This window comes from Pogona vitticeps, chromosome 1 (genome assembly GCF_051106095.1).
Source record: "Pogona vitticeps strain Pit_001003342236 chromosome 1, PviZW2.1, whole genome shotgun sequence".
Classification (NCBI taxonomy): Eukaryota; Metazoa; Chordata; class Lepidosauria; order Squamata; family Agamidae; genus Pogona; species Pogona vitticeps.
This window is the reverse complement of record NC_135783.1, coordinates 19034025-19061011: the sequence shown is the minus strand read 5'-3', so window position 1 is coordinate 19061011 and position 26987 is coordinate 19034025. Positions and strand designations below refer to the sequence as shown.

Sequence of the window (26987 nt, the reverse complement as noted above, 5' to 3'; positions counted from 1 at the left end):
TAGGAGCCTGCTTGAGCGTTAAGGTCATCAGAAGAGCCCTTCCTCTCCGTCTCGCCACCTTCATAGGTGTGGTACAGGGCCTTCTCTGTGGCTGCACCCAGACTCTGGAACTCTCCCCCCTATCTCTGCTGCCTTCTGCAAGCAGACAAAGACCTTTCTCTTCATACAGGCTGAGAGGAGTTTTTAAATACCTGGTTGCTTTGAAATCTGGTGTTTTTGTGTTTGTGTGTGTGTTTGTTTTGTTTACCATTTTCAGTGTGGTATTTGTTTGATTCTTTTTGGATATTTGTATGCTTACTATTTTTAGCTTTAAATGATGTAAGTCACCTTGGGTCCTTTTTAAGGAGAAAGGTGGGGTAAAAAATAAAGTTGTTGTTTTAAAATCAAAACCAGCCTAGCGTCCTAGTACTTATATCCACAAGCATATTAAACCCCATTGATGTAAATCTCAGCAGTGAATGGCTGCTAGTTAAGAAGGTCTCTGTTTTTACTCAGCAATCATGGGACCTCCCATGCCAATTTAATTAGAGACAGTGGACTACTAAAATAGATGCCGATGGATCTATGCTGTCATAGTTCTTCACTTGGGTTCTGTACTGATAATCTTATAAGAACACCTGAAGTCCTTCTTCTTGATTTGTTACATACTCTTTAGCCATGTTCGTTTTGCCTTTGCAAAACAATTATATTTTTATTTTTCAGTAAGGAAGTGGCTATTTTTTTCGATCAGGAAAAGTTGATATGCGATCTACACTTAGAAACAAAGTTCTGGTTTGGGCAAATCCTGTATTGGATCATTAATTCTAACCTTTTAAGTGATACAATAAAATTATCCAACCTAAAACTTGTTTTTGAGTTGTTTTTTTGTATCAGTATACACAGCATTTCAAAGTGTATACTCAAGCACCAGGGACTTGGTATGTGGGAGGGCATCTTAAGTATATATTGGTAACTGGATTTTTGATCCATTATTGTATTCTTTGTTATAGAATTCTCGTAATCTTAGTTTAAAAACAAAACAAAAACCCAAGAGTTGATAGACTAGACAGTATATAAATATAGTTAACCATCAGGGCTCGGAGAGAAAGTGAAAAATGTTTGTGGCTCACCAATCTTTTTGCAGTTATTAGCACAATGACTTCATGCAAGTCACTTTCATATCTTTGATATTAAGAACACTACCAGCAGCCTGCAAGATCAGACCAAAGGTTCATTTGATTCAGCATAATGTTTCCAAGAGTGGCCAGAATATTATGGGCCTGGGAAGCTGACGGGTGGGCTGTTAAGATGATAGCCAGTCCCCATTGTTTTCCTCTGGGGATCTTCTAATCAGAACCATATTTCTTCTAAACATGTGGGTTTCATTTACACACCATGGCTAACAGCTGTTGATAAACCCACCCTCCATTACTTTGCTCAATACTGTACATCTTTATCAAAGCCATCTGAGTGAATGGCTGTTGTCTTTTCCACTAGCGACACCCTTCACTATGGATTCAATGGGTTGGATCCAGATGTAGGCATGTGTAACTGGGTTACGGGATGACATCCCCATTCCCTCTTCTGCACATTAGTCCCTCAACTTACCACCAGAATAGCGGAGGATTAGAGGATCCTTTTGAATGGGCTACGTGGGAGGGGAGAATCCCTGAAAATAAAGTGGAGGCTCTTTCCATGAGTGATTGAAGCATTTCTATCCCCAGAAAACATACCAACCATTTATAGGTGAAGATTTACTTACTTCACTTATCACAATACAGTGGTGCCTCACTTAGCGATTGCCTCATTTAACGATGTATCCGCTTAGCGATGAGGTTTTAGGAGCGATTTTGCACTCCGTTTAGCAATGTTTCCTATGGGGAAATTTTGCATAGCGATGTTCAGGACCATGCCTCGCTTAGCAATGACAGTTTAGGTCCCCCTGTTTTGCTTAGCGATGTCCGTTTTCGCTATTTTTAAAGTGTCTTAAAATGTTCAAAAACTGTTTTAAATGCTTGGAATCGTTGGTGCACCTTGTAAAACCTTTGCAAACTTAACTTGGCTTTGTTGTGACTCTTCGTTAATTTTTGGTGAATTTTTTTCTCCCCCATTGGAATGCATTGAACTGTAGGTTTGACAAACCTACAGTTCAATGCATTCCAATGGGGGGAAATTCACCAAAAATTAACGAAGAGTCACAACAAAGCCAAGTTTGCAAAGGTTTTACAAGGTGCACTAACGATTCCAAGCATTTAAAACAGTTTTTGAACATTTTAAGACACTTCAAAAATAGCGAAAACGGACCTGTCAAAACCATTGAAATGCATTGAATAGGCTTCAGTGCATTCCAATGGAGGAAACATTGTTTTGCTTAGCGATGTTTCCTATGGCGATTTTCGCTTAAGGACGGTAATCTGTTCCTATTGGAACGGATTATCCGGTTTTAATGCATTCCTATGAGAAATGGTGTTTCACTTAGCGATGTTTTCCCATAGCGATGTTCTTTTTGGGAACCAGTTAACATCATTAAGCAAGGCACCACTGTAACTACCTTATCATAGGTTCTAATATTGTGCATGTGATAGAAAATATTTTCTGTCTACTTTTTCCTTATTATTCATAATTAATTAATCTTCAGTCTTCATCTAGGGCTCTTCCAGCTGCAGCATTTGTTCCACTTCCTTTTGTGTCACTTAGTGGCAGGAGATTTTGAGATGAGGATTTACCAGGACTCACATCCCAATGGTTAACTGTCTGGCATTAAGGTGCTTCAATGCTGTATTTGCACTAGCTCAATGCCCAAATGATGATACCACTCTGATGGCAGAAAGTGCACTCTGCTCTTTCACCTCTTAATGAAAATGGTCTGAAGCTCAACATCAAAAAAACAAAACAGAAAAAAACTAAGATCACGGCCACTGGTTCCATCACCTCCTGGGCAATAGAAGGGGAAGGTATGGAGGCAGTGACAGATGTTACCTTCTTGGGCTCCATGATCACTGCAGATGATGACAGCAGCCACGAAATTAAAAGACACCGGCTTCTGGGGTGGAGAGCAATGACAAACCTAGACAGCATCTTAAAAAACAGAGACATCGCCTTACTGACAAAAGGTCCATATAGTCAAAGTTGTGGTTTTTCCAGAAGTGATGTATGGAAGTGAGAGCTGGACTATAAAGAAGGCTGACTGCCAAATAATTGATGCTTTTAAATTATGATGCTGGAGGAGACTCTTGAGAGTCCCCTGGACTGCAAAGAGAACAAACCTATCCATTCTGAAGGAAATCAACTCTGAGTGCTCACTGGAAGGACAGATCCTGAAACTGAGGCTCCAATACTTTGGCCATCTCATGAGAAGAGAAGACTCCCTGGAAAAGATGGTGATGTTGGGAAAGTATGAAGGCAAGAGGAGAAGGGGAGCTCAGAGGACAAGATGGCTGAACAGTGTCATCGAAGCTACCAACATGAATTTGGTCCAACTCTGAGAGGCAGTGGAAGACAGGAGGGCCTGGTGTGCTCTGGTCCATGGGGTCATGAAATGCCCAAAAGTTTTACACTGTTGTTGGCTAAGGTTGATACATGCGTGTGTGCGTATTTTTTAAAAAAACGTTTGCCTCACTGTTCTTGCATTAATGCTAAAATAGCTGGGCATCACATTAACATTAAGTTTTGCCTGCTGTAGAAAAAAAAATAACCCTTAAGGAGTCCAGTGGTTTAGGCATCTGGCTGCAGAGCCAGAGGTTGAGTGTTCAGTTCTCCACTGTGCCTCGACAGAGGCTGGACTTGATGATCCATAGGGTCCCTTCCAACTCTACAGTTCTAAGATTATTGCTGTTATTACTACTACTACTGTTATGTTGACCATGGAAGTTTCAGTTGAAAACCGTTCACAACCTGGTCAAGGTAGGACAAATAAGATATGGAACACACATGAAAGACTCTCATCAATTTATTCTTTAAAAACAAGTAAGCCCCCAAACACTTTACATACTTAAGAGGAAAGATGCTGTGACTTTACCTTAGTTACCCTGTTCTATACCTCCAACTTCAGAAATGGCTAAATACCAATATCCTGTTTAATCTGAACCATGCACAAAATGGGTTTTTCCATGTAAATCTGTGACCCCCTTGCAAAAGTAGAAAACCTGCTGCTGTCAGCAGAGAGATCTCTACCTTGTGTAACTGCAAGCCAGAGATTGGAAAGCATAAACATGGAGGACCCTGGCCTCAGAACCATTGTTTACTAATAGGATTCTGGCCTAGATATATTAGCAGATTGCCTATAATCTGAGCAACCATTCTTGAGGATTTTTTCACTATGCACATATTATGGGCTGCATGTTCACATTTTCTGTTCAAGTGCATCTAGGTAACCACTTCTAATCCATAGTTCTACATTTCTACACACATCAGTGCAGTTGTAAGAATAAGCAATCCTATGAAAAACCTGCTGTTAAGTAAAAGGGAAATGAAGCACACAATGAATAGTTGAAAGTTTTATTTATATAAAATTCATTATTAAGAACATAAAAGATTGCATCTTAAAAAAGATCTGCAGTTATTTACAGCAGTATTGCACAAGTAAAGTGGCAATTACCCTGTCAAATTTTCATCAGTGCAAAACACAAGTAAGCCAGGGAAACTGCAATAAAAATGCTACATATGCTGGGTTCTATGAAACACATTAGTGATCAATCAGTACAAGATCAGTGCTACATTGATGTTTGTACCTGATGACAAGGTGCTGCCATACAGTAACTAGTGGTCTTTAAACCAGGGTGCAAAATTTCAATCTTCCCCTAAAATTTTAGTAGTTATTGAATAAACTTCAGGTACTTCTTGTTCATGAGGTAACAGCTATATCCTGTGCTACATAAATTGAGGTCAAGAGATGAGGTCTTAACAGCCCTTCATGTAAGCACATTGAAGGAAGAAACAGGAAGCACCAAAAAGGTTGTGAACTGGCACCTAATGAGTTCTCTACATAAATCTACTTTTGAGATGGGATGTTGTGGGCAGCTGAATTCTCTATAGACACATGGTATGTGCAGGTGATTTCAGGTCATATTTATCCTTTTAGAAGACTGACTAGTTCAGAGCACTGCATGATGCATTGATAAATTTCTGTGTAAGTCATCTTCAGTCTCCCCAGAGCTATCTAGAAGAAATTCGTGGTAAGAAGGAATAAATGAGATGTGAATCTTGACCATGTGCAGTTCTTCCCCAATGACAATCCCTCATCCCTGCCTTTACTTCATATTTGATCATCCTAGTAAGATAGGGAAGGTGGCAAGAGAGGTGGTAGGAAACCAAGAGGTTTAAAAAATAATCTAAGACAGGATCAATTATCCCAAACTAGTAGACAGTGCTCTAAACTGATCAACCACTATTTCCATATATACTTGGTAAAATTCGAAGAAAAACAAAAGGACTTTACAACAACTTAAATAAGCAGAAAATAAATATACAACATTTCTACAAGTTACAGCATTATGAACAGTAGAGTGCATTAATTACAAAGAAAAAGGAATCTACAGTATTTAACAAGGTAAATTCTACCAAAAAAAGTATAGAGAAATTTACTTCTGCTACTGTACAAAAAATCTTACATGACATAGTTAGAAAAGAGAAACATTGCACACAGGTAACATTTGGCTCAGATAAAGAAGAACTGATCTATTCTAATAAATACTCAAATATTTACAGTCATTGAAAGGAAAAAAGCACAGAAAGTCATAGTAGACACAATTTCTCTACAAAGAAATTTGGATCTGGTTTCTCCATAACAAAAAAAAAACTTCATTAAATGTTTTGGCAGGATTATTTTTTAAAAAATTCTAGAAAAGGTTTTTTTCCTTTAAATTCCTGTAGGACAAGAAGGTTAGATATATTAATTGACATCAAGATTTTAAAAAATCCACAATGCTACTGAGGACACAGTGGGGTTGTCAAGGCACAAAACCTGCGCTGAACTATGAAAAACCAAATGGGCCTTTTCCAATGTAGCTTTTTAAGATACATACAGATATACATTATAGATTTAAGGTCTGTTAGCGATTTCTTGAAATACAAGAGAGCTTGGGTTTGGGTCACACAGTGCCAATATCTTGTCATTTACTGTTTACGTTATAATTCACAGAATTTTAAAAATATTTATTAGGCTTACAATGAGTTTGCCTGAAGCCATGGCAGCAAGCTAATTGCACTCCCATGTGAATGGTTAACACATATGAATGTGTACACATCTCAAGGCACTGGGCCAGCCGAGCCTTAGAAGAAAGAGGGGAGAAAAGGGTTGGGTTGGGTCAGAAGGCGCATGTAGAAGCTGCTGGTTACCTATGGGGACTTTTAAGCCCTTGCCCTTTCCACAGCAGCTCCTCATTCTTCTAACACCCCATGGAAGCCAGCTCTTAAGGCAGGGTGTCATATGTACAGGTCCATGCAGAAAGTCCCTGGATCCCAACCACCGACTGAATGCATGTAGGGGTATTTTATATTAAAAAGAATTAAAACCAGTGTGCTCCAAGTACAGAAGCATGAGCAAAAGGTTACTCTGAACAGAAATTGCGCTTTGGTGAGTTGTGAAATATGTCATCTATTCACAAATATGATTTTAGACAGCAGCATTGTGGGTCAGTGGTGACAACCAAGGTGAGTCAGTTTGGCTTCAAAGAGACTGACTCACCACTCCAATTGAAAATACGGCCAAATTGAATACAGCATTTCTCTAGTTAGATAATATTACTGGCAAACTTCCAACCAGGAGTAGGTTTTTTTTGTTTAAAAGTTGGGAATCAACATTGGTAAAGCTGGAACAGAAAGGGTCTCTTTATATTTCTCTGGCTTTCTGAATGATTTGAAAAGTCACCAGCGTACATTATCTGAGTGAGCTAGCCACATAAATCTATTTGTTTAGCAATGTTTAATATTAACAGGACAGGACAAAATAAAATCCAAATCACTGGCCAAAATAAGAAAGGAAAAGTAAATAATGACTGAAGTCTTGTTGCTTAGCATAGTAAGTTGCACTGAACTAGACCCATTGAATCGGTGGGGACTTGCTGAGTCTACTTATCCATAAGTTCCACTGGTTCAAATGGGCTCACTCTAGTTGCAACTTACTTTAGCATAAAAACAACTACATGTGATAGACTGATTTCAATCAATGGAACTTGTGGAGTTGGCTCACCAAATCCCCACTGATGCAATGGGTCTACTTTACTACAGCTTACTGTACTAGGCAACAGGATTTTACCCAGTGTTCTTACAAAAATACTGGGGCCAGGTCATTTGCAGTGTAGCCATTTTAGCCTCCAGTGACCAGCCTGGCACAGAAAGCGCTGCACCTATGAAGAAACAAAACTCCCAGTGACAGCTCTCCAGCAGGATCTGTGACAAGGAGGGGTATCTGTGGATGTACAAGTTACATGCAGTTTCCAAAACTGAAGTAAGACACATGCATGCAATGCCACTCAGGTCCGCACTGTTAACTTGGACAAAGGCATTTGCCTGTTTGAAGAGGCAGGGGACCAAATCAAATGCATCCTCCCATCCTCCCTTCTCTCCAAAAAGTGAGTGGCATGAGTGCCATCCACTTCTTAGGCAGCTACACTCAAGCTGATGTATGTTTACAAATCTCTGTCCATCTTCACAGGAGACATCTACACTAGGTGGAATAATCCCGCACATATCACAGGCAAGGCACTGGAGGTCAGTGTACAATACAATACAGAGATATTATGCTATTGTAGATGACATCTCTCTATATTATATAATAGCACTTTGGATGGCTGTCACACAGCTCAGAAAAGACTATGATTTTTTGCAAGAAATCACAACCTTTTAAACTGGTATGGGTGATACCAGAGAAAAGTGGCATACAGTTGGGAACATGTCTCATATATGACTGAATTGAACCAAGCTTTGTGCAAAGACTCTGCACCATTGTTATGTAACTGATCATTGGTAAGATAAAACTACAGAGTTACAGCAGAATAAGGGGCACTTACATACACAGAACCTTTAAAGCCAATCCACAAATGAACCATTGTACCATAATGTGGTTGCAGCACAGGTTAAATGCTTGTTTATCTCCTATAAAATCATTGCTACTGCCTGGTTTGTTCTTCAAACTTTATTACTAATTAAATTAGGTTTTACTATTATCCATGACATCTGGCAAGTCAAAGACTAAAGCAATTTAGATTTCATTCCTATTCCACCCCCCTAGGAGTAAGAGCTTTTCAACTGAGTAGATATGCACAGGAATGATGGTTGACATAATAGTAATAAATCAAGAACCATTGGTGAGGGATTTCATGGAAGCCATAGCTTGTTTTTAAAGAAGAGAAGCATTGTATAACTGTGCTCAGGTTTCTGCTTTAACAACATTTTAATAATTTCTCCTCTCTTTTTTTGAAGTTAAGGTTGTAGGCACACGGAACACGGTTGACTCTTCACTAAATTTTGTACATGGTGTAGAATTTACTGCGCTGAGAATTTAAGATCTGTTATTTTAAAAGCAAACGCACAGTCCTTTTGGATGTAAATACAAACCTAAGGATGTCTTCACAAAATGTGATGCAATTTCTGAACATAAAGGAGGGCATGATTTCCATGGGGCGCTCTATGCTAGTTTCTTTTCAGGGCCATTGTGCTGGGGTTTTTGGGAAGTTACAATCCCATAAAGCAACTTTTCCAAACGTTGATCATTACAAGGGCTTCCCAAAAGTCCCAGGACAATGTCCCATCCCCCCCAAGTTTACCAGACATCTATTTTCTCTATCAGTATCCGGACTAGCAGGCAGTTATCTTTCCTGCAATTATGGACTAGTCCAATGAAGAGGGGGGTTATTGCTCCACTGTCTTCTCCTCTATTCAGCTGTGCAACATTCAAAGATGGAAAAGTTGTAGTTCAATGGTAGACTATGTGTTTTGCATGCAAAACATACCAACTCCAGTCACTCTAGATAGAGAACTGAAAAATCACCTGTGGAAGACAGTAGTAAGCTAGACAGACCAATGGGTCTTGTTTTTTATAAAACAGCTTCCTGCAATCCTACTGAGGAAAAGTTTGGACAAAACATACAAGGCAGCTTCCTATACTACAGGGGCAGCTTCTGGACAAAGTTGCAGATGGAGCGGGGTGAGAGAGTGTGTTCAGCCCAAAATTTCAAAGGGAGGTAAGGTCTAATGCTCTGCTCCCAAGTTACCTACGGATCCTATGCTTGCTGGAGTTCTCCTGCTCTTGGCACGTGAGACATGGGCTCAACTGAGGAACTGGGCAGATCTTTCAGTGTTCTGTTTGGGCAAAGAAAGGTGAAAGGTGTGGATTTAAATGATGTTAGGGACTTTCCCCAGTGCCACACACATTCAAAATGGTAACTTATTTTTTAAGATAATCATTCCTATGCTCCAGTCTACACCAGTTTGGGGATTACTGTCTATTCCTCTCCCTATGACTTGCAGAAAAAATGTGCATGATCCACCTAATTTACAGCTGCATACAGTATTCAACTATTTGAAATTGCTTACCCTTAGTCCAGAATTTTGCTTTTTTCACAGCACCTGAAAAACAGTCCTATGAAAGCACTGCAAGCTTTTGGGAGCCCCAAAATACAGCCAGTTGCCAATTTTGTTTGTATGAAACTGGTGCTCTCAAAAGAGGAGAAAAAGTTATGTTTGTTTAAAAAACAACCAGTATTTTTGCTAGACAAATTTTGTTCCTGCTTTTATCTTTTGGAGTTTTGACCCCCTGATCAATCTGAACAGTGTGCTGTTCTTGATCTCAAACCAATGCAAAGAGTCAGTAGTCCTTATACATTCCACATTATGGTTGCTAGGTCATCTTTCATGACAATATACTTTCAGAAAAAAGGCAGCAATAACAACATCCAGAATGTTTAAAACACACATACACCAAAACTGGATTTAAAGAACAGTTAAAAAAAAAAAAAGCAGGATCGAAACAGTAGGACCCTGTTATAACAACATGGGGCAATATTGCACAGGTGTAGGGACTGCTTTCACCCACATGCAATGATTTATTGCTATACCGCCCCCCCCTCCCATCTTCCCACTTTTGTATATGTTACAGAATACATACATTTGTCTATACAAAGAATATAGGAAGAAACGTGTAAAAGGCAACCTGGTGTCATTATTTGGACCATTAAAATTTTCACAGTTTAATCTCAACTTTCAAAGCAAATTCAAGATTCCTTCCTCTGGGCTGCAAAAAGAAGAAGCTTTGCACAATGTGAGATCCAAACTGGTGCTTACGCAGCAGATGGCTGTAATAGATATATATATATACTGCAAACGTCTTCTGTGAGTATAACATACGAAAGGGCACCTGAATTTTAGATGGCACAGAGGATTTTCTTTTTTTGGAGTAGCCACAAATGCCAGTTCATCCATCTTGCTATCACCAGCTTCCGTTAACAATACACTCTTGTGCATGGAAGTAACTAAGAATCAACAGAGGATCTCTTACCAGAGTCTGGCCTCTTCACTGCATGGGAAGATTTTTTTTTCAAAGAAAACTGTACAGTAATTCTCAATACAAAACTAAGGCAGCTTTAGAAAGTAGCTGGCTCAGTCAATTCTGTCGCAGGATGAAAGAGTAACTCAAATGTTTCCAACATCTTTCAATTATTTTTTGAAAGCTTTATATAGTACAATTTCATTAAAAATTTTCAGCAAGAAAAAGATGTCAGTTCTACTTTCAAATGAAATCCTGCACCTCAAAAAAGGTGGCCGAGCTCAAAAAAAAATCCATCATCATTGTGTACAGGAAATTTTCTTTCTTTTGCTTTTTTTTTTTTTTAAATCCCTTTTAAAAAATGTTTTGAATTTCAAGGCCCAAACTGACTTTGGATCTCTCTCTATTTTTCCATTCTCTGAATGTCCCCATAAATTCAGAAGGGCTCTGGTTAACTGCATCCAAAAAAACTGTTCATGGCCACTGTGGCTTGAAACAAGAAAGAATCCCAAATGCTTCTTGAAGGCATTAGTCACTGCATTCTCCATATGAGGCGGACAATGTAATGCAACAGGCGCAAAATTATGATCTGATGGTTTACTGCTTGGTAATCCAAGAAACCCTGCAAGAGGAAAAGAGAGGACATTTTAAATTCATACAGTTATCCAGTATGATAGTAAGAACTACAAATTTACTGGAACTGCTGTGCTTGCATATCAGTACTTTGGATAAGGATCCGGGACAGCTACACCAGGGACAATGCATGGAGAAGTATCACTATGATACTGAAACACTCCAGCCAGTTATGACAGCAGAACAAGGGACTAGAACTACACAATGAGATTATAGTACAACCTGATACCTCTTACGTGCACCTGAAGGTTTCAATAGTACAGAATACCCAACCATGAACCAGAGGTAGAACTGAAATCAGGAGAACTGAAGATTTACCGTATTTTCTGTGTATAAGATGCCCCACCTCCACTTTTCTAACCCAAAATTAAGAAATCTAAGTGGGGCTTAGCAAGTGTAGGGGCAAAGGGATCAAAGCCCTGCAGGATCACTTTGATCCCTGCTTTCCCCTCCACTTGTTTTTCTCTCTCCTCAGCTTACCTCCGTGTATAAGATGACCCTCAATTTTTAGTCTAAAGATTTTAGACAAAAGTATAGTCTCATACATGGAAAAGTACGGTATATCTGGCAAGGTTAGCGCACATGATCATACTGCATATGTATGACATATTATCTGAAATATTGTTGCATGGTTATGCAAATAGTGTAATTTGTAAAAGCAAACTACCATAAATTAAGAAATCACCACAGACAGTACCTGTTCCTTACTGAATAATGTAACATGACACGTCATAGAAAAGGTCTACTGATATTTCTTAAATTTGTGGCAATTTGTATCTGAAATGTCCAGTGGCTGGATAACTGGGCAACAAAATCAATAAATATGAATGGAAAGATTAGCTGATGTCTATAATTACACGTGTATAAAACTACCTTCCTTTTAAAAAGCAAAACAAACAAACAAACAAACAAAAAACAACCTTTGTAATTCAGACCAGGTTTACATCCTGACTGGAGCATAACTTAGTAGAAGAGCATGTGCAGGTCCCAAGTGCATAGAGCTGAGCAGACTTTGTAGCCATCCAGACTTTGTTGGACTCATCAGTCCTAGCCAACACTGATGGTAGTTGCAGCCCAACAGCATCTGAAAAGCCATCACCCACAAATTCTCTGTTACACATTCACTCACAGGGATTCAGATGCTGCAGATATCTACTGCCTGGGACCCTGAAAAGCCTTTTGTTATTCAGAGTAGAGAATTCTGAATAGGCTGACCTGGTACAAAGCACCTTCCCGCATTCACTTGTTGATAGCTACATTCATGTAGCAGTAACATCAAATATATTACCACTAGAGATGTGGGTATTTGTATATGAATACCCCTGCACAGGTGGACATAACATGAGGGTCCAGCCCCCTTCCTTTGTTGCCGCACTCCTGGCCTCCAAGCGACTCCTGGCAGGAGGTGAGAGGATGAGCCTCTCTGCCAGGTCGAAGAGTGGCTTGCAGACCGTGAGCTCCAGAGCAACAGGAAAGGAACGCAGAGCCCATGGCAGCAGCAAAATGGTGAGTGGACGGTCTGGCCCTAGGAGGCTGGACCCTTGTTATGTCCACCTGTGCGGGAGCATTTGTATACAAATACCTCTATCTCTAATTACCACAGACGTAACTGAGAGGTTATCATAGCTGACACAGCACACTTCTTTTCAATACAGACATTTTTACACATTCACTGGCCAGTCACCAAGCACAGCAAATTCACATAATACACATATATCTGTGACCCACTATACAAATTAGCCACTGCCTGTGATCTGATCAGCTCTTTTTTCAGCTAAACTTAGTGGAAGGTTTGTTTGAACAAACTTCCATCTCCTTTTTTGTTAACCCCCCCCTTCCTTCTTGTAATTTTGGGAAAGAGGGGCTAATATTGGTACAAAGGCAAAAATAATAATAATATTGAGATACATCACAGCAGCTATTATAAAGATTAACAAGATAAAAAATGTTAAATCTTTTGCATACTCAGTGGGAGAGGGAATGCTACATAAATAATACATACATGAAAAAAATAACCTTATTTTTAAATAAAAAGTGTGTCCGTTTTCTAGTATTTCTCTTAAAGATAAAGGCCACTTCAGAAAGTATTTCAGATGTGGCTGTCTTTACTCAAGAGAGTGACCAACAAAAAATACTAAGATGGGTAAAGAAAGACCAAAGAATTGGAGTCACAGAATACAAAACACTAGAATACTTCAGTAACATGATGAAAAACTATTTATTTATTTATTTTGTAGTATTTATATGCCATCTTCCTCCCAGTGAGTGGACCCAAGATGGCTCATAATATTAAAACAAGTAATATGAAAAACACAATAAATTACAAATTAAAACACAATTAAGCTGTGATAATAATTAAAACCCATTAAGTATATTAAATATATTAAAAACTTTAAAAGTGATTTACAAAGACCAGCATATACAGTATATCACAGAAGTGAGTACACCCCTTCACATTTCATAAATATTTTAGTATATCTTTTCATGTGACAACACTGAAGAAACGACATTTGACTACAATGTAAAGCAGTGAGTATACAGCTTTTAGAACAGTGTAAATGTGCTGTCCCCTCAAAATAATGCAACACATAGCCATTAATGTCTAAACCGCTGGCAACAAACGTGAGTACATTCCTAAGTGACAATGTACAAATTGGGCCCAGGTACTGTAGCTGTTTTCCCTCCCTGGTATCATGAGACCCGTTAGTGTCACAAGTCTTAGATGTGAAGGGTGAGCAGGTGTTATCACTCTCATTCTCTCAGTCTGGTCACTGGACGTTCCACATGGCACCTCATGGTCATGAAATATCCGAGGATCTGAAAAAACAAATTGTTGTTGTACATAAAGATGGCCTAGGCTATAAGAAGATTGCCCAAACCCTGAAACTAAGCTTCAGCACGGTGGCCAAGACCATACAGCATTTTCACAGGACAGTTTCCACTCAAAACAGGCCTCGCCATGGTCGACCAAAGAAGTTGAGTGCCCGTGCTCAGCGTCATATCCAGAGGTTGGCTTTGGGAAATAGATGTATGAGTGCTGCCAGCATTGCTGCAGAAGTTGAAGGGAGGGGGGGTCAGCCTGTCAGTGCTCAGACCATACGCTGCACACTGGATCAAATTGGTCTCCAGTGCTGTCATCCCAGAAGGAAGCCTCTTCTAAAGATGATGCACAAGAAAGCCCACATACGGTTTGCTGCAGACAAGCAGACTAAGGACATGGATTTCTGGAACCATGTCCTGTGGTCCAATGAGACAAAAATAAACTTATTTGGTTCAGATGTTGTCAAGCGTGTGTGGCAGCAACCAGGGGAGGAGTACAAAGACAAGTGTGTCGTGCTGTGTGTTACGTTATTTTAAGGGGAAAGCACATTTACACCGTTATACAATCTCTATACTCAGTGGTTGTTGTGGGTTTTTTGGGCTCTTTGGCCGTGTTCTGAAGGTTGTTCTTCCTAACGTTTCGCCAGTCTCTGTGGCCGGCATCTTCAGAGGACAGCACACGGCCAAAGAGCCCGAAAAACCCACAACAACCATTAGATCCTGGCCATGAAAGCCTTCGCGAATACTGTACATCTATACTCAATGCTTTACATTGTAGCCAAGTATCATTTCTTCAGTGTTGTCACATGAAAAGATATACTAAAATACTTATGAAATGTGAAGTGGTGTACTCACTTTTGTGATATACTGTAGGAGACTCAGTCACAGCTTTTAAAAATCTGTCTGAAGGGGTGGGTCTTCAACTGCTGTTGTTTAGTCATTAAGTCGTGTCCGACTCTTCGTGACCCCATGGACCAGAGCACGCCAGGCCCTCCTGTCTTCCACTGCTTCCCGGAGTTGGACCAAATTCATGTTGGTAGCTTCGAAGACACTGTCCAACCATCTCGTCCTCTGTTGTCCCCGTCTCCTCTTGCCGTCACACTTTCCCATCATCAGCGTCTTTTCCAGGGAGTCTTCTCTTCTCATGAGATGGCCAAAGTACTGGAGCCTCAGCTTCAGGATCTGTCCTTCCAGTGAGCACTCAGGGTTGATTTCCTTCAGAATGGATAGGTTTGTTCTCTTTGCAGTCCAGGGGACTCTCAAGAGTCTCCTCCAGCATCATAATTCAAAAGCATCAATTATTTGGCAGTCAGCCTTCTTTTTGGTCCAGCTCTCACTTCCATACATCACTTCTGGAAAAACCACAGTATTGACTATATGGACCTTTTGTCGGCAAGGCGATGTCTCTGCTTTTTAAGATGCTGTAGGTTTGTCATTGCTCTCCTCCCCAGAAGCAGGAGTCTTTTAATTTTGTGGCTGCAGTCACCATCTGTAGTGATCATGGGAGCCCAAGAAAGTAAAATCTGTCACCGCCTCCAGATCTTCCCCTTCTATTTGCCAGGAGGTGATGGGACGAGTGGCCATGATATTAGTTTTTTTGATGTTGAGCTTCAGACCGTTTTTTGCGCTCTCCTCTTTCACCCTCATTACGAGGTTCTCCTCACTTTCTGCCATCAGTGTGGTATGGTCTGCATATCTGAGGTTGCTGATATTTCCTCCGGCAATCTTAATTCTAGTTTGGGATTCCTCCAGCCCAGCCTTGAATATAATGTATTCTGCATATAAGTTAAATAAGCAGGGAGACAATATACAGCCTTGTCGTACTCCTTTCCCAATTTTAAATCAATCAGTTGTTCCATATCCAGTTCTAACTGTTGCTTCCTGTCCCACATATATTTTAGCCACTGGCAATGGTGCGGCTAAAAAATATTGTAAATAAATAAATAAATAAATAAATAAATAAATAAATATTTCTCAGGAGATAGATAAGGTGGTCAAGTACTCCTATTTCTTTAAGAACTTGCCATAGTTTGCTGTGGTCCACACAGTCAAAGGCTTTTGCGTAGTCAGTGAAGCAGATGTTTTTTCTGGAACTCTCTGGCTTTCTCCATAATCCAGCGCATGTTAGCAATTAGGTCTCTAGTTCCTCTGCCCCTTCGAAATCCAGCTTATACTTCTGGGAGTTCTCAGTCCACATTCCTTGTAGGATTTTGAGCATTCCAGGTTCCTCTATTTCTTTTGCACTTTTCTTCAACTGTTAGTGGAAGGATTAAAAAAGAGGGGGCTCTCCTCTCTCAGGGGAGAGCATTCCACAACCTGGGAGCAGTTAAAGAGATAAGGAATTATCTCATGTCCCCATCAAATGTGTCTATGATGACAATGGGACTGAGAGAAAGGCCTCCTCTTTAGATCTTATGAGCTAGGAAGACTTCTCCTTTACATAGCCTGGATTCAAACTTTATAGGTGAAAACTAGCACTTTGAATTGGGCCTGCAGACTAACAGCCTCTACAAGGTGAAATAAATGGGTCAAGGCATACAATACTTTATAGACTGGTTACGATGTAGTACAATATCACTCTTTAGAACTGGTGTATCAAAAGACAATGTAGCCACAATGATGCTCAGTCTGCAATAGGAGAGGAACAAGAAGATTTGCCCACAAGGGTAGATGCCAGTTCCTCTTTCCTATAGAATATCCAGGTACTCATATAAACCCTGACAGTCTGAGTAAAACCCTTCTATATGTTGGTAGGTTTGCTCAAACTGCATCTCTCTACAAATGCACAGGGCACATAGAGGAACACTGTTGTTATTATGTGACATGTTGTTTCCAACTTAATGGCTTCTTTTATGAACACAATTCATCTCATACTGGACCACCCTCTTTTCCTGCCACCTTTTATTTTTCCCAGCGCTGCTGTCTTTTGCAGCAAATCTTGCCTTCTCATGATGTGTCCAGCCACTTACGGGATAAAAACTAGCAAAGCAAAAGGTGTAAACAGAAACAGAGAGAGAGAGAGAGAGAGAGAGAGAGAGAGAGAGAGAGAGAGAGAGAGAGAGGATAAAATCTAGCAAAGCAAAAGGTTGTCTAAACAGAAACACACACATTTTGCCATGCCATGTGTTTTGCCATTCCACTTCTGATGGATGGAGAAACCACCCTAGAAAGACAAGCTCTTGAAATACTCATACTCCTCAGCAAATTGCCGCCCTTAATTATATGGGTGTGGCTCAGTTTTCTAAATGCTGGTAACTGGGGGAAAAAGCTTACACATCGTTAACACTGGGTCTAGAGCAATTGTTGCTATATTTAATCTTTTTCTGCACTGCTTAATTCACTGCCACTAAATTTAATGTGAGGTTTGTTACATGGAACAAGTGGTATATAATTTATGAGATCTTGTAAAGCACACAGAAGGGGAAAAGGACAGAAGCCAAAAACAAGATGGTATTCTCGGAGCATAATTGTGTCATTGTCTATACTGTTGACTTTAAAAAAAAGTTAGAGATTTCCTAAGGATGGAATCTGGTAGCTATAATTTATCTGAGAGACCAGTGATTTGGTGTAATTTCTGCCAAGAACCTAAATAAAGCTGTAGGCAATCTGTGCCAGAACTAATGAACTAGTGAACCTTAAATGGGCACATGTGGCAAATGTACATTTTCAATGCATCATACAATATGATATATGAGAAAGACTTAGGAGAGACAGCTGTGCTAATACCGTATGAAGACTATCCTGTGAAAGGTACAGAGATTTACTTTCACTTTACTTACATGAACTAAAGACCACACATCAGATATCACAGTAAATGGGCAAGACCTAAAAAGCACAGCAAGATTTTCATGTTTTTAACTCAGAAGGAAGAACGCTGGAAAAAGCAAGACAGAAGTGTGACTCACTGAGGGCCAGCCAAATGGTTACAAGCCACGGATACTTCCCTTTAGTTTTCAAGTCAAGGAAAGCTTAGATGCATAGAGATGCATCCAACTGATATCTCCAGACACCAAGCAAGGGGAAAAACAGCAGCTGCTGCAACAGTGTTTGTGTGTCCAAACCCTCACCCTACTCACCTGATCTAATGGGACTGTGATACCATGGCATTTTATCTCCATCTCTATATAACAAGGTGTGAGGAAATTAGTTACAGGTCCCCAATTCCTGGAAAGGCAATCTAACAACCCCCTGGAGAGGTTGCAGGTTTTATACTACATACACAGGATTGTTCCAAAATTAACTTTTTGTATGGGTTGCTTTCAAAACTGCGAATATCTTATTTTAAGTTACAGGACAAAGAGTAACTGTACTATCTTTTAAACTAAACATCACTGAAATATCAAAGGCACCTGAAGATGTCAATAGATTCAATAAGATAAGATTTTGACATTAATTGTAAAGTCCAGTATGAGAAGCCATAAAAGATCGAGCCACCACCAAAAACCAGAACATATGCTATTCAGTAAAGTAACCAAGAAAATATATTACTCCAAAAGAATAATCTAAGGTCCATCAATCAATGTAAAGGTGCAGAAATTATGGTACCTCCATTGCCCCCCATGCAGATTACAGATGGTATGGGTATTCTGCACAGACTCCAAATTCATATGATCTTCCAGTTCAAACAAGTGGATAAACTCATGCAATATTTTGTGGTAGTACAGTGGTACCTCGACTTACAAACTTAATCTGTATTGGAACAGTGTTCATACGTCGAAAAGTTTGTAAGTCGAGGCAAACTTTTCCATAGGAATGCATTGAAAACCCCCACAGAGTGCTGTCCTCTGAAGATGCCGGCCATAGAGACTGGTGAAACGTTAGGAAGAACAACCTTCAGAACACGGCCAAAGAGCCCGAAAAACCCACAACAAGCATTGAAAACCATTTAATCCGTACCTGCTGTTTTTCATTCGTATGTCGAGGCGCTGTTCGTAGGCAGAGGCATTAGTTCCCATAGGAACTAATGCAAAGTCAGTTAATCCATACTCTACCACTAGGGGGAGAATTTTTTATTTTTTCTTCTTTTGACCTAAGATGAACTTAGGTCAAAAAAAGGGCAGGAAAGTTTTTTCTTTTCTTTTTCATTCGTAAGTCGAGGCTCTGTTCCCAAGCCAAAGCAACTTTTTTGCGAACGGAGCTGTTCATAACTCGAATCGTTCGCAAGTGGAGACGTTCGTAAATCGAGGCACCACTGTATACACACATTACAATAAGCTCTCTGAATGTGGTTAAAGCCTAGATAGGAAACTGCCTTTGAACTGTTTGCACAGTTGGTTGAATTTCACAGAAGGGGAAGCAGAGGAAAAAACAGGCATCCATAAAAACAGCATTTTGCATTGAGAAAGAAGGAAGGCTGGCTGTAAATATGATAACAGAACAAAGGTTTCATGGAGGCTTTACAAACACAGAGAAGCAGCTTCAGTGATCCCAAATACTATCTTGGTTCTTGCTGATACAGATTTTTAAACTCATAGTTTCTTAGGGATAGTAGATATGTAATGACCACTGTTTCTTAATAGTTAGATGCAACATGTAGAATTATATGATCGCATGCTGACATCAGTGTTAACCAGGATTAGAGCTAACCAGGACTTCTATGTAACTGTAACATGAAACCATGGTCTATCAGTTATGACTTGATGGCTTACCAAAGCTAAGGTTAGTAGGAACAACCCTAGCTGTATTAGGAAGCCACAGATATTCCACTAACAGTATTCTTACTTGGGTATGACAGTGTATACTCCTGTGGCTGACTCTCAGTGAGTGTTTCAAGTTTTGAGAATTCATAAGTACACCAGCCCTAAGAAAATCTTTATTATTAGAGTTATGTCAACCATGTCTCTTCAGCTTTCTCTCATCAACACAGGAGGGAAGACAAGAGGACCTGCCATCTCCTACATTTTCAATTTCTGAATGTCTGAAAAGGGCTTCTGCTTCAATCGAAACAACTGAGCTAGCTGTATTAAAAGCAGATCAGGTCCAGAACTAGTATTTCACCACTAGCACCATGGAACTCAAGATCCCTGCTTTCCTCAGTCATATGCATCAACTGAAAAACAGCTCCAGGGGTGTTCCCATCCCTTGCATGCTAGCTCCCCCCACCCCACCTAGGGTCTGCAATATGGAAGAAGCATCAACCCCTTCCCAGTTCGGCTTGCTTATTTATTTATTTGTTTGTTTGTTTGTTTGTTTGTTTGTTTATTTATTTATTTATTTATTTATTTATTTATTTATTTATTTATTTATTTATTGGACTTATATACCGCCCCATAGCGCTACAAGCACTCTCCGGACGGTTTACAATTTTTAATTATACAGGCTACACATTGCCCCCCCCAGCAAGCTGGGTACTCATTTTACCGACCTCGGAAGGATGGAAGGCTGAGTCAACCTTGAGCCGGCTACCTGGGATTTCAACCCCAGGTCGTGAGCACAGTTTTAGCTGCAGTACAGCGTTTTAACCACTGCGCCACAACGCTTCCATAGGAAGATCCATCAATGGCCCCTTTAGCTTCCAGCCCAGGTCAGGATATGCCTTAAAACTTGAATCAGATTAGGAGGAAGATTTCAGCCAATACAGTGGTGCCTCGCTTAACGAGCGATTCGTTTAACGACAAATCCGCATAGCAATTGAGTTTTTGCGATCGCAAAACAATGTTTTAAATGGGAAAGCATCGCTTTGCTATGATCGGTAAGCTGTTTCGCTTACCGATTATCACATAACGATGTTTTCCCAACAGCTGATCGGCGGTTCCAAAATGGCCGCTGGGTAAAGAAAATGGCCGCCTGCTGTGTTTTCGCGCCCTTTCCTCGCTTACCGGGCAGCGAAAATGGTGGCCGCATGGAGGATTTCTGCAGAACGGTGAGGTTTTTGCCCATAGGAACACATTAAACATGTTTTAATGCGTTCCTATGGGCTTTCCCCCCCCGCATAGCGACAAATCCACATAGCGACGATTTTTTCGGAACGGATTATCGTCGCTATGCGGGGCACCACTGTATATTGTTTTAAATGGTTGGCATCCTTTAAGTAGTCATAGGACTAAAGGCTGAAATACAATGTCACCGGTGCTCAGGAACTCTAAAAAATACTTTTGGAGTGTCCCAATGCACACATACTTATGCACCAGGATAACTACCATTCTCTCAAGTAGGCAGGGTCCCAAGTGTTAACACCTCTGTTGCCTTCACAAGCATCCAATGATGCAAGTGCTCGACTGGCACAACTGTGGAATGAAGAAATTCCCAAATAAAAACAATCTGCTAAATTCAATCCAGGGAAACAGGTGCATAGGAAACAAAAACAGACTTGAAAGCCACTTGCTCTTTTTAAAATCTCTGGTGAATTTACTATTGTTATGAGTTGTAACATTTTGCTACACATTCTATACAAGTTTCCAGATATGAATGAGCAAAATGTTATCTAAAAACCAACTCGGATATACACCAAATGATTCAACCTAACATTTTGTTACAGAACACTCCTTCAGCCTGTTATTTCAGTGTGTGACCAATCAGCTGTGAGATGCTTTGCCAATTGAACACGAAAACTACATAGTCCAAAATAAAGGCGTGAAAAACGGGAAAGAGCTAAATATAAAACATGTTCAACAGTCAAAGAAGTTTAGCCAAAACAAATAGCTAACGGGAAGCAAAACAGTATTGAGGAAATATTTCTTAAGCTGAAAATTGCAGCTTGGAAAAACCTGGCATATCACTCACTTTAGATTTAACCAATGTTCTAAATAACTCCAAGGGTATCTGCAAGAGGGAAATGTCAGATTAACCCTTTCATCCCTGCCTCTCCCCCACATGTCTCTTGGCTCCTTTTCCTCTAAGGCTGAAAGTAGAGGTGGAAGATTAAGGCACCACCCTTTCTCATGTTCCCTTTGCAAATGCTTCCCCACTCTAGGTAGAAAATCTCTGAACAGGTTTCCAGCCAGTGAGTCTTTCACATCCCCTGGCTGTGGGGGAGTGGGGGACAAGAAAGAGGCATCACTATTGCTGTCACAGATCAGTTTATGGTGACGACATATGAACTTCCCGGTAAGGTTATTAAATGTGACAACCCTGCCTGGAGGCAAAACTACTGCACCACTTATAAGAGACAAGAGGACAAGAGCAGGGCAACTGTAGTGTAATGGTATATTATAAATGAATCGCTGGTTGCATACAAAATAATGAGAGCAAAATAAATCCCAATGCTGAAGCATTTTTGAAAGATTATCAATCCCTTTTGCTGAAGGAAACAATCTATTTGCAAACTAGGAAAAATCAGACCGCAGAACAAACATGTCTGTAAGCGCATATCCTGCCCACTTTACATAAAAGCAGAGGGCTGTCCTAGTAAAAAGTGCAATAATATTAACGATATATCAAGTTCCTTACAGCATCTGAAAGCAAACAGAATTTTTACTAATATTGTGCATAATTATCATTCTTTACACATTTTCACTGCAGTGGCAATAAATATGCATATTTAGAGACAGCATTCCTCACCAGAAGCACTCAAAGCCAACAGCTAGCCTCACATGTACATACAATCACCTGGGCATGCAGCATGAAATATAAACATGCCTTTTCTCTACTATAAAATCAAGTGTGTAATATAATGAAGAATGCCACTTTTTCTACTGCTCCTGCTCCTCTGCCTTTAATAGCAAGACTGGACATGGAAAATAATTATAAGCTTTCCTCACAATTTCAGCTCCAGACTAGGAAAGACTCTGCCTCAGTTTCCCAGTGAAAAACTAGCATTAGAGTAATTGGAGCAAAGCTAGTAAAACATACATGAACACACACGCACACACTTCCTCTGCTATAAATGACTCTGTTTGCACTTTCCTAGAATCACATACCTAGGATTTAATATTTTACACACAACTATGTGTTACCTTTTTTGTTTGTTTCAAAACTGCTGCATTGTCTCAGCCTACAGCAGGTAAAATTCATTTCAAGGTGGTGGTTGGCTCTACCTCACTGGATATTTAAAAACAGAGGTTGGGCAGCCATCTGTCATGTACAATTTAGAGCTAGCAGGGGGTTGGACTCTGTGACCCCTGAAATCCCTTCCAGCTCTACAATTCTATGGTTCTGTGAATCAGAACATGCCCAGCTACCAAATCCATCTGTTTTACAGCTTTCTATGGACAAACCCAAAGTTCACTTTGAACTTAAGGAGTTTTGTATTGCTGAAATTGTTGATGATCTAAGTAAATCTCATTAGTTCTACTCCCCCCTTTTCTATGTAGACAGTTACTTCTTACAGACCACACCAGAATAGATAAAACATCACAAAACAAAGCACATCACAATTTCTCAAACATTTCAGCTTAATTCTTACAAAGCACATCAGAATTATCAAACACAAAAACACAAAAGAAAAAGTCCTTGTGATTATGCTGATTAAGAAGGATGACCTGGGTTCAAAATCTTATTCACCCAAAAGGCTCACTAGGTAATCTTGGGAGAATCACTACTTCACGGACAAACCGTTCAGCTGTATGTGTGCCAAACCAAATGTTCTCTGTAAGACACAGAAATGATTTTCCAACATAAATCAAGAACAATAACTTGAAGAACTGTTGCACACAACGAGGAATTGAACTGGTATGATAGCCAGGGTAGAAGGAAATGCTAAACCCTTTTCTGATCATAAGTCTGTTCTGAATATTTCTCCACCTAGTTTTTTTTTCTTATTATGGTGTAATCTATATGTGAAGCTACAACTTGCAAATTTGCAAGAACATCAAGCGAATCAACACAGGAATGTAATACTAGAACCCTAATTTTTGATTATTATTTTTCACTTGCTTTTAAGCAAGCTGAAAACAGATTTACTCATTTTATTTATATCCTCTAGCTCACGCATGCACTGTAAAGTCATGACAGCACCAATGTACTTATTGATACTATTTTTAAAAACAATGTGTACAATCCATGCTAAAAAGAAAACTAAGGTTCCCCCCCCCACACTCTTATGTAGCAATCTTTTTTGGGGTGGGGGCATATTCTGCATTAATTCAGAGATACGTAGTACATGGTATAAGTCCAAAACATGATCTTATCACAAGATGCAATATTATGTCATTTATTTTGAGAAGCCATTAAGGTTACTACTTGCATACACACTTTTGAGATGTATCCTAGTTTAAACTTGTTTCTATTTTTACTTGTCCCTGAACCATGAATCTGTACTTGTCTCTTAAGTCATCTAAGCTTGAGTTCTGTGTGACCTATTGCCAAGGCTACTTCCCATATTCAAATCCTAGCAGGAATTACTCTGCTGATAGTTAACATTTCCCATTTTTGAGTCAACCTACTTGGTGTCTTTCTAGCACTAAGTGCAGTGCTTACAGCTGCACAAATGCAAGGCATGAAATGAGGGCTGAATTGAGACAGCATCCACTATCTAGACAAGGGTTTGTAGCATAAACACGTGAACTGTTCAGAACTACAACTTCCAAAATATGCCAACCCCAATGCCGTTCAAATGTACATACATTAGCAAACAATATGCATGATAAGCAGCAGTAGGTCAGGTGCATACACATGTATGCGAATGCTATAATGTATACGAGCTGGTATCCTCTTGTCGCAGATGTTCACACCATCTTAAATCTACTTGGTTGAGTCCCTAGCTCTCCAGAACAAATGCTGGGAGTGAATTGCCCCCTTCTCATTCTCCTGCCAGAAGCTATGTTGATGGCAAAGGGAGTAAATTTTCATCCAGTCCTTTTCATTCTGGGCATACAGCAGCAAATATCCTCTTCAAGTATGAATGGAAATACTGGGATGATCTGGTCAACTCCACTGCAAGAAATACCAGAATGACCTAGAGCAACCAGGGACAACATGACAGTGTGGACGAAACCTTTTGTCCTTTGATATACTACCCTACCTTGACCCTGACCCATGGGTATGGTATAGTGGAATATGAGCCCCAAGTTAAAAAACCCCACTTATCCATGAAGCCCACTGAGTGACCTTGAGACAGTCTCTGTTTCATGGATTAATCTTTCTCACAAGCCCATAATGAGGTTTAAAGGCAAACTATGTCTGCCACCTTGCACTTCTTGGATGAACGTTGGAAATAAATGTACAATGAATAAACACATACTTACACACACTGCAGAAAAAATAAAACTATTTCAAGTACGTGAGTAGATTATGCAGGTTGAACCTTTTTGCGCATATGGCATATGTTTGAGACCTTTAAAAGAAGGACTGGCACATTTATTATGTGTAGTTTTTCTCTACCCAAACTGAAGAAATCCCTGCCTATAGGGTCACTCCTCTGGATTGCAGCAAAGAATTAAAATATATATTTATATACACACATATATCAGAAATTACCCTTCTAGGACAGTGGGAGGCATTAAATTCATCTCCAATGCGCCGTAATTCCTGGGCAATCCATATTTCTGGCTGCATATCTTCAGGGATCGGCTGTGACTGCCACCTGGAAGCTGGATCAAAGCAACATAAAAGACACAAATTTTTAAAATTTCCAAATATTTCTTCATCCATGTCCCAATGTCCATCCAAATGTTCTACTATATATTTCTATCCAAATTACACAATGGAATTATAGTTGTTAACGAAGATGGACAGGTTTTCACCCAAGAAGATACCAAGAAAACTAACAATTTTACATTAAAACTACAACAGGATCAGAACACTCATTTTTTTGTTCATGAAATCTATTTTTCAATTTAAACTTACAAGTATATAAAAATAGTTCATCTTGTCATGCTTTTAGATTAGAGTTTTGAACTACAAGTAACAAGTTCAATAGAACAGAGCAGAATATATGGTCACTCATGGGCCATATATTCTGTTTTTTTTATCCATTCAAGGATAAAATGTAATTGCTAGTTCTGCAAACCATCAAAGAGTGTGCCACCAGCCCCAAAGAAGACCAAATGCTCAGGAGAGGCAGTGAAACAGAAAATGTAAACTTAAATCCACTGTTAGTTGTTAATCTCAACTAGAGGAGGCCACTGAATCAATCAGATTTACATGTGTTGATTTACCATTCAGGAATTGATTCAAGGAGTCTACTTAGGATGAGAATCTGGAACTTGAGCCATGACAACTGGACTTCTTTCTTGCCATGTTGAAACGGCTACTCATCCAAGCAGTTTCTTCAGTCTGAAAAGAGTTGGTAGGAGATCCCTGATATATCCTCCAGTTGGTTTCACTTCCCCCTGGTCTGAATAGGCTCTTAGAAGGACAAAGGAGGTGAGGGACAATCCCACTTCTGCAGTCCTTCTCCACCCATTGTCATGGGTCCTTGATGGTCGTTAACAATGATCTTTCTTGTGTGTGTCCCTAGTCCTTCTGGGGAGGGATGAAAGGGCAGCATGATAAATAGGAGACAGATTGTATTTAAGGCCTCCATCCCTGTTGAGTGAGGGATTTTTTATATGCACATGTATGGCCTCTCTGACCCCTCTCTCAAACCATCTATCTTTTTAGTCTAAAACAAGTACATCTTGGTTATCAAATGAGTGTCCTTTGTCCTTCAAATTAATAAACACTGCTGATTGTGTTCCTGAGCCATTGCCCTTCCTGTGCTCGGCCATTCTCCTGTTTAGTGTCTGTTTGGTTTCTCCTACGTAGAGCTCTGTACACTCCTCTTTGCATTGGACCACATACACCAGTGGTCCTCAACCTTTTCCGGTCTGCGGACCATTGGGGGGGGCAAGCACCGTGCATGGACCGGTTGACAGGTGCGGCACCCCTGCGCTCATGGGTGGGCATGTCCCACTCCTGCTACCATTCCCCCAGTGCCCCTTCCCTGCAGGGAAGCTGTTATGGGCAGCCTGCCCGGGAAGCGCCAACGGCCGGTCACCGTGCCTGACGCCACCCCACCCAGGGCGAGCGGCCAATCCTGCTGCTTCCTGCCCGGCCGCAACAGCTTCTTGCAGGGAAGGGGCGCTGGGGGAACAGTTAGGAGGCCAACACACCCCTCAGCAAGTGCGACACGCCCCTCCGGGGGGAGGTGGGGGCGGAGACTTGTCTCCGCGGCCCAGTTCCGGTAAGCCCACGAACCGGCACTGGGCCACGG

General features: G+C 40.3%; 2 protein-coding genes across 42 annotated transcripts in view; one reads left to right on the top strand and one right to left on the bottom strand.

Annotated features, from left to right (window-relative positions):
• LOC140704068 (uncharacterized) overlaps positions 1 to 26987 on the top strand; it is a 342640-nt gene that overhangs the window by 283934 nt on the left and 31719 nt on the right. Inside the window, exon 10 of one of the 34 annotated variants that reach the window (XM_078382888.1) lies at positions 67 to 5442. The exons of 32 other annotated variants lie outside the window; for them this stretch is intronic. The gene's annotated coding sequence lies outside the window, so the exon portion shown is untranslated. Of the gene's footprint in view, positions 1 to 3; positions 5443 to 26987 lie in introns of those variants that run through there. One more of the 34 variants, XM_072988825.2, reaches the window with a different exon arrangement.
• BCL2L11 (BCL2 like 11) overlaps positions 4463 to 26987 on the bottom strand; it is a 56856-nt gene continuing 34331 nt past the window's right edge. For 4 of the 8 annotated variants that reach the window (XM_078382881.1, XM_078382883.1, XM_078382884.1 and 1 more), the window contains exons 3-4: positions 25271 to 25383; positions 4463 to 11084 (exon numbers count right to left, since the gene is read on the bottom strand). In XM_078382881.1, the coding sequence (XP_078239007.1) occupies positions 10995 to 11084; positions 25271 to 25383 (203 nt within the window). In that variant the 3' untranslated portion in view covers positions 4463 to 10994. The remainder of the gene's footprint in view (positions 11085 to 25270; positions 25384 to 26987) is intronic. The other 4 variants (XM_072988760.2, XM_072988733.2, XM_020808363.3 and 1 more) reach the window with 1 other exon arrangement.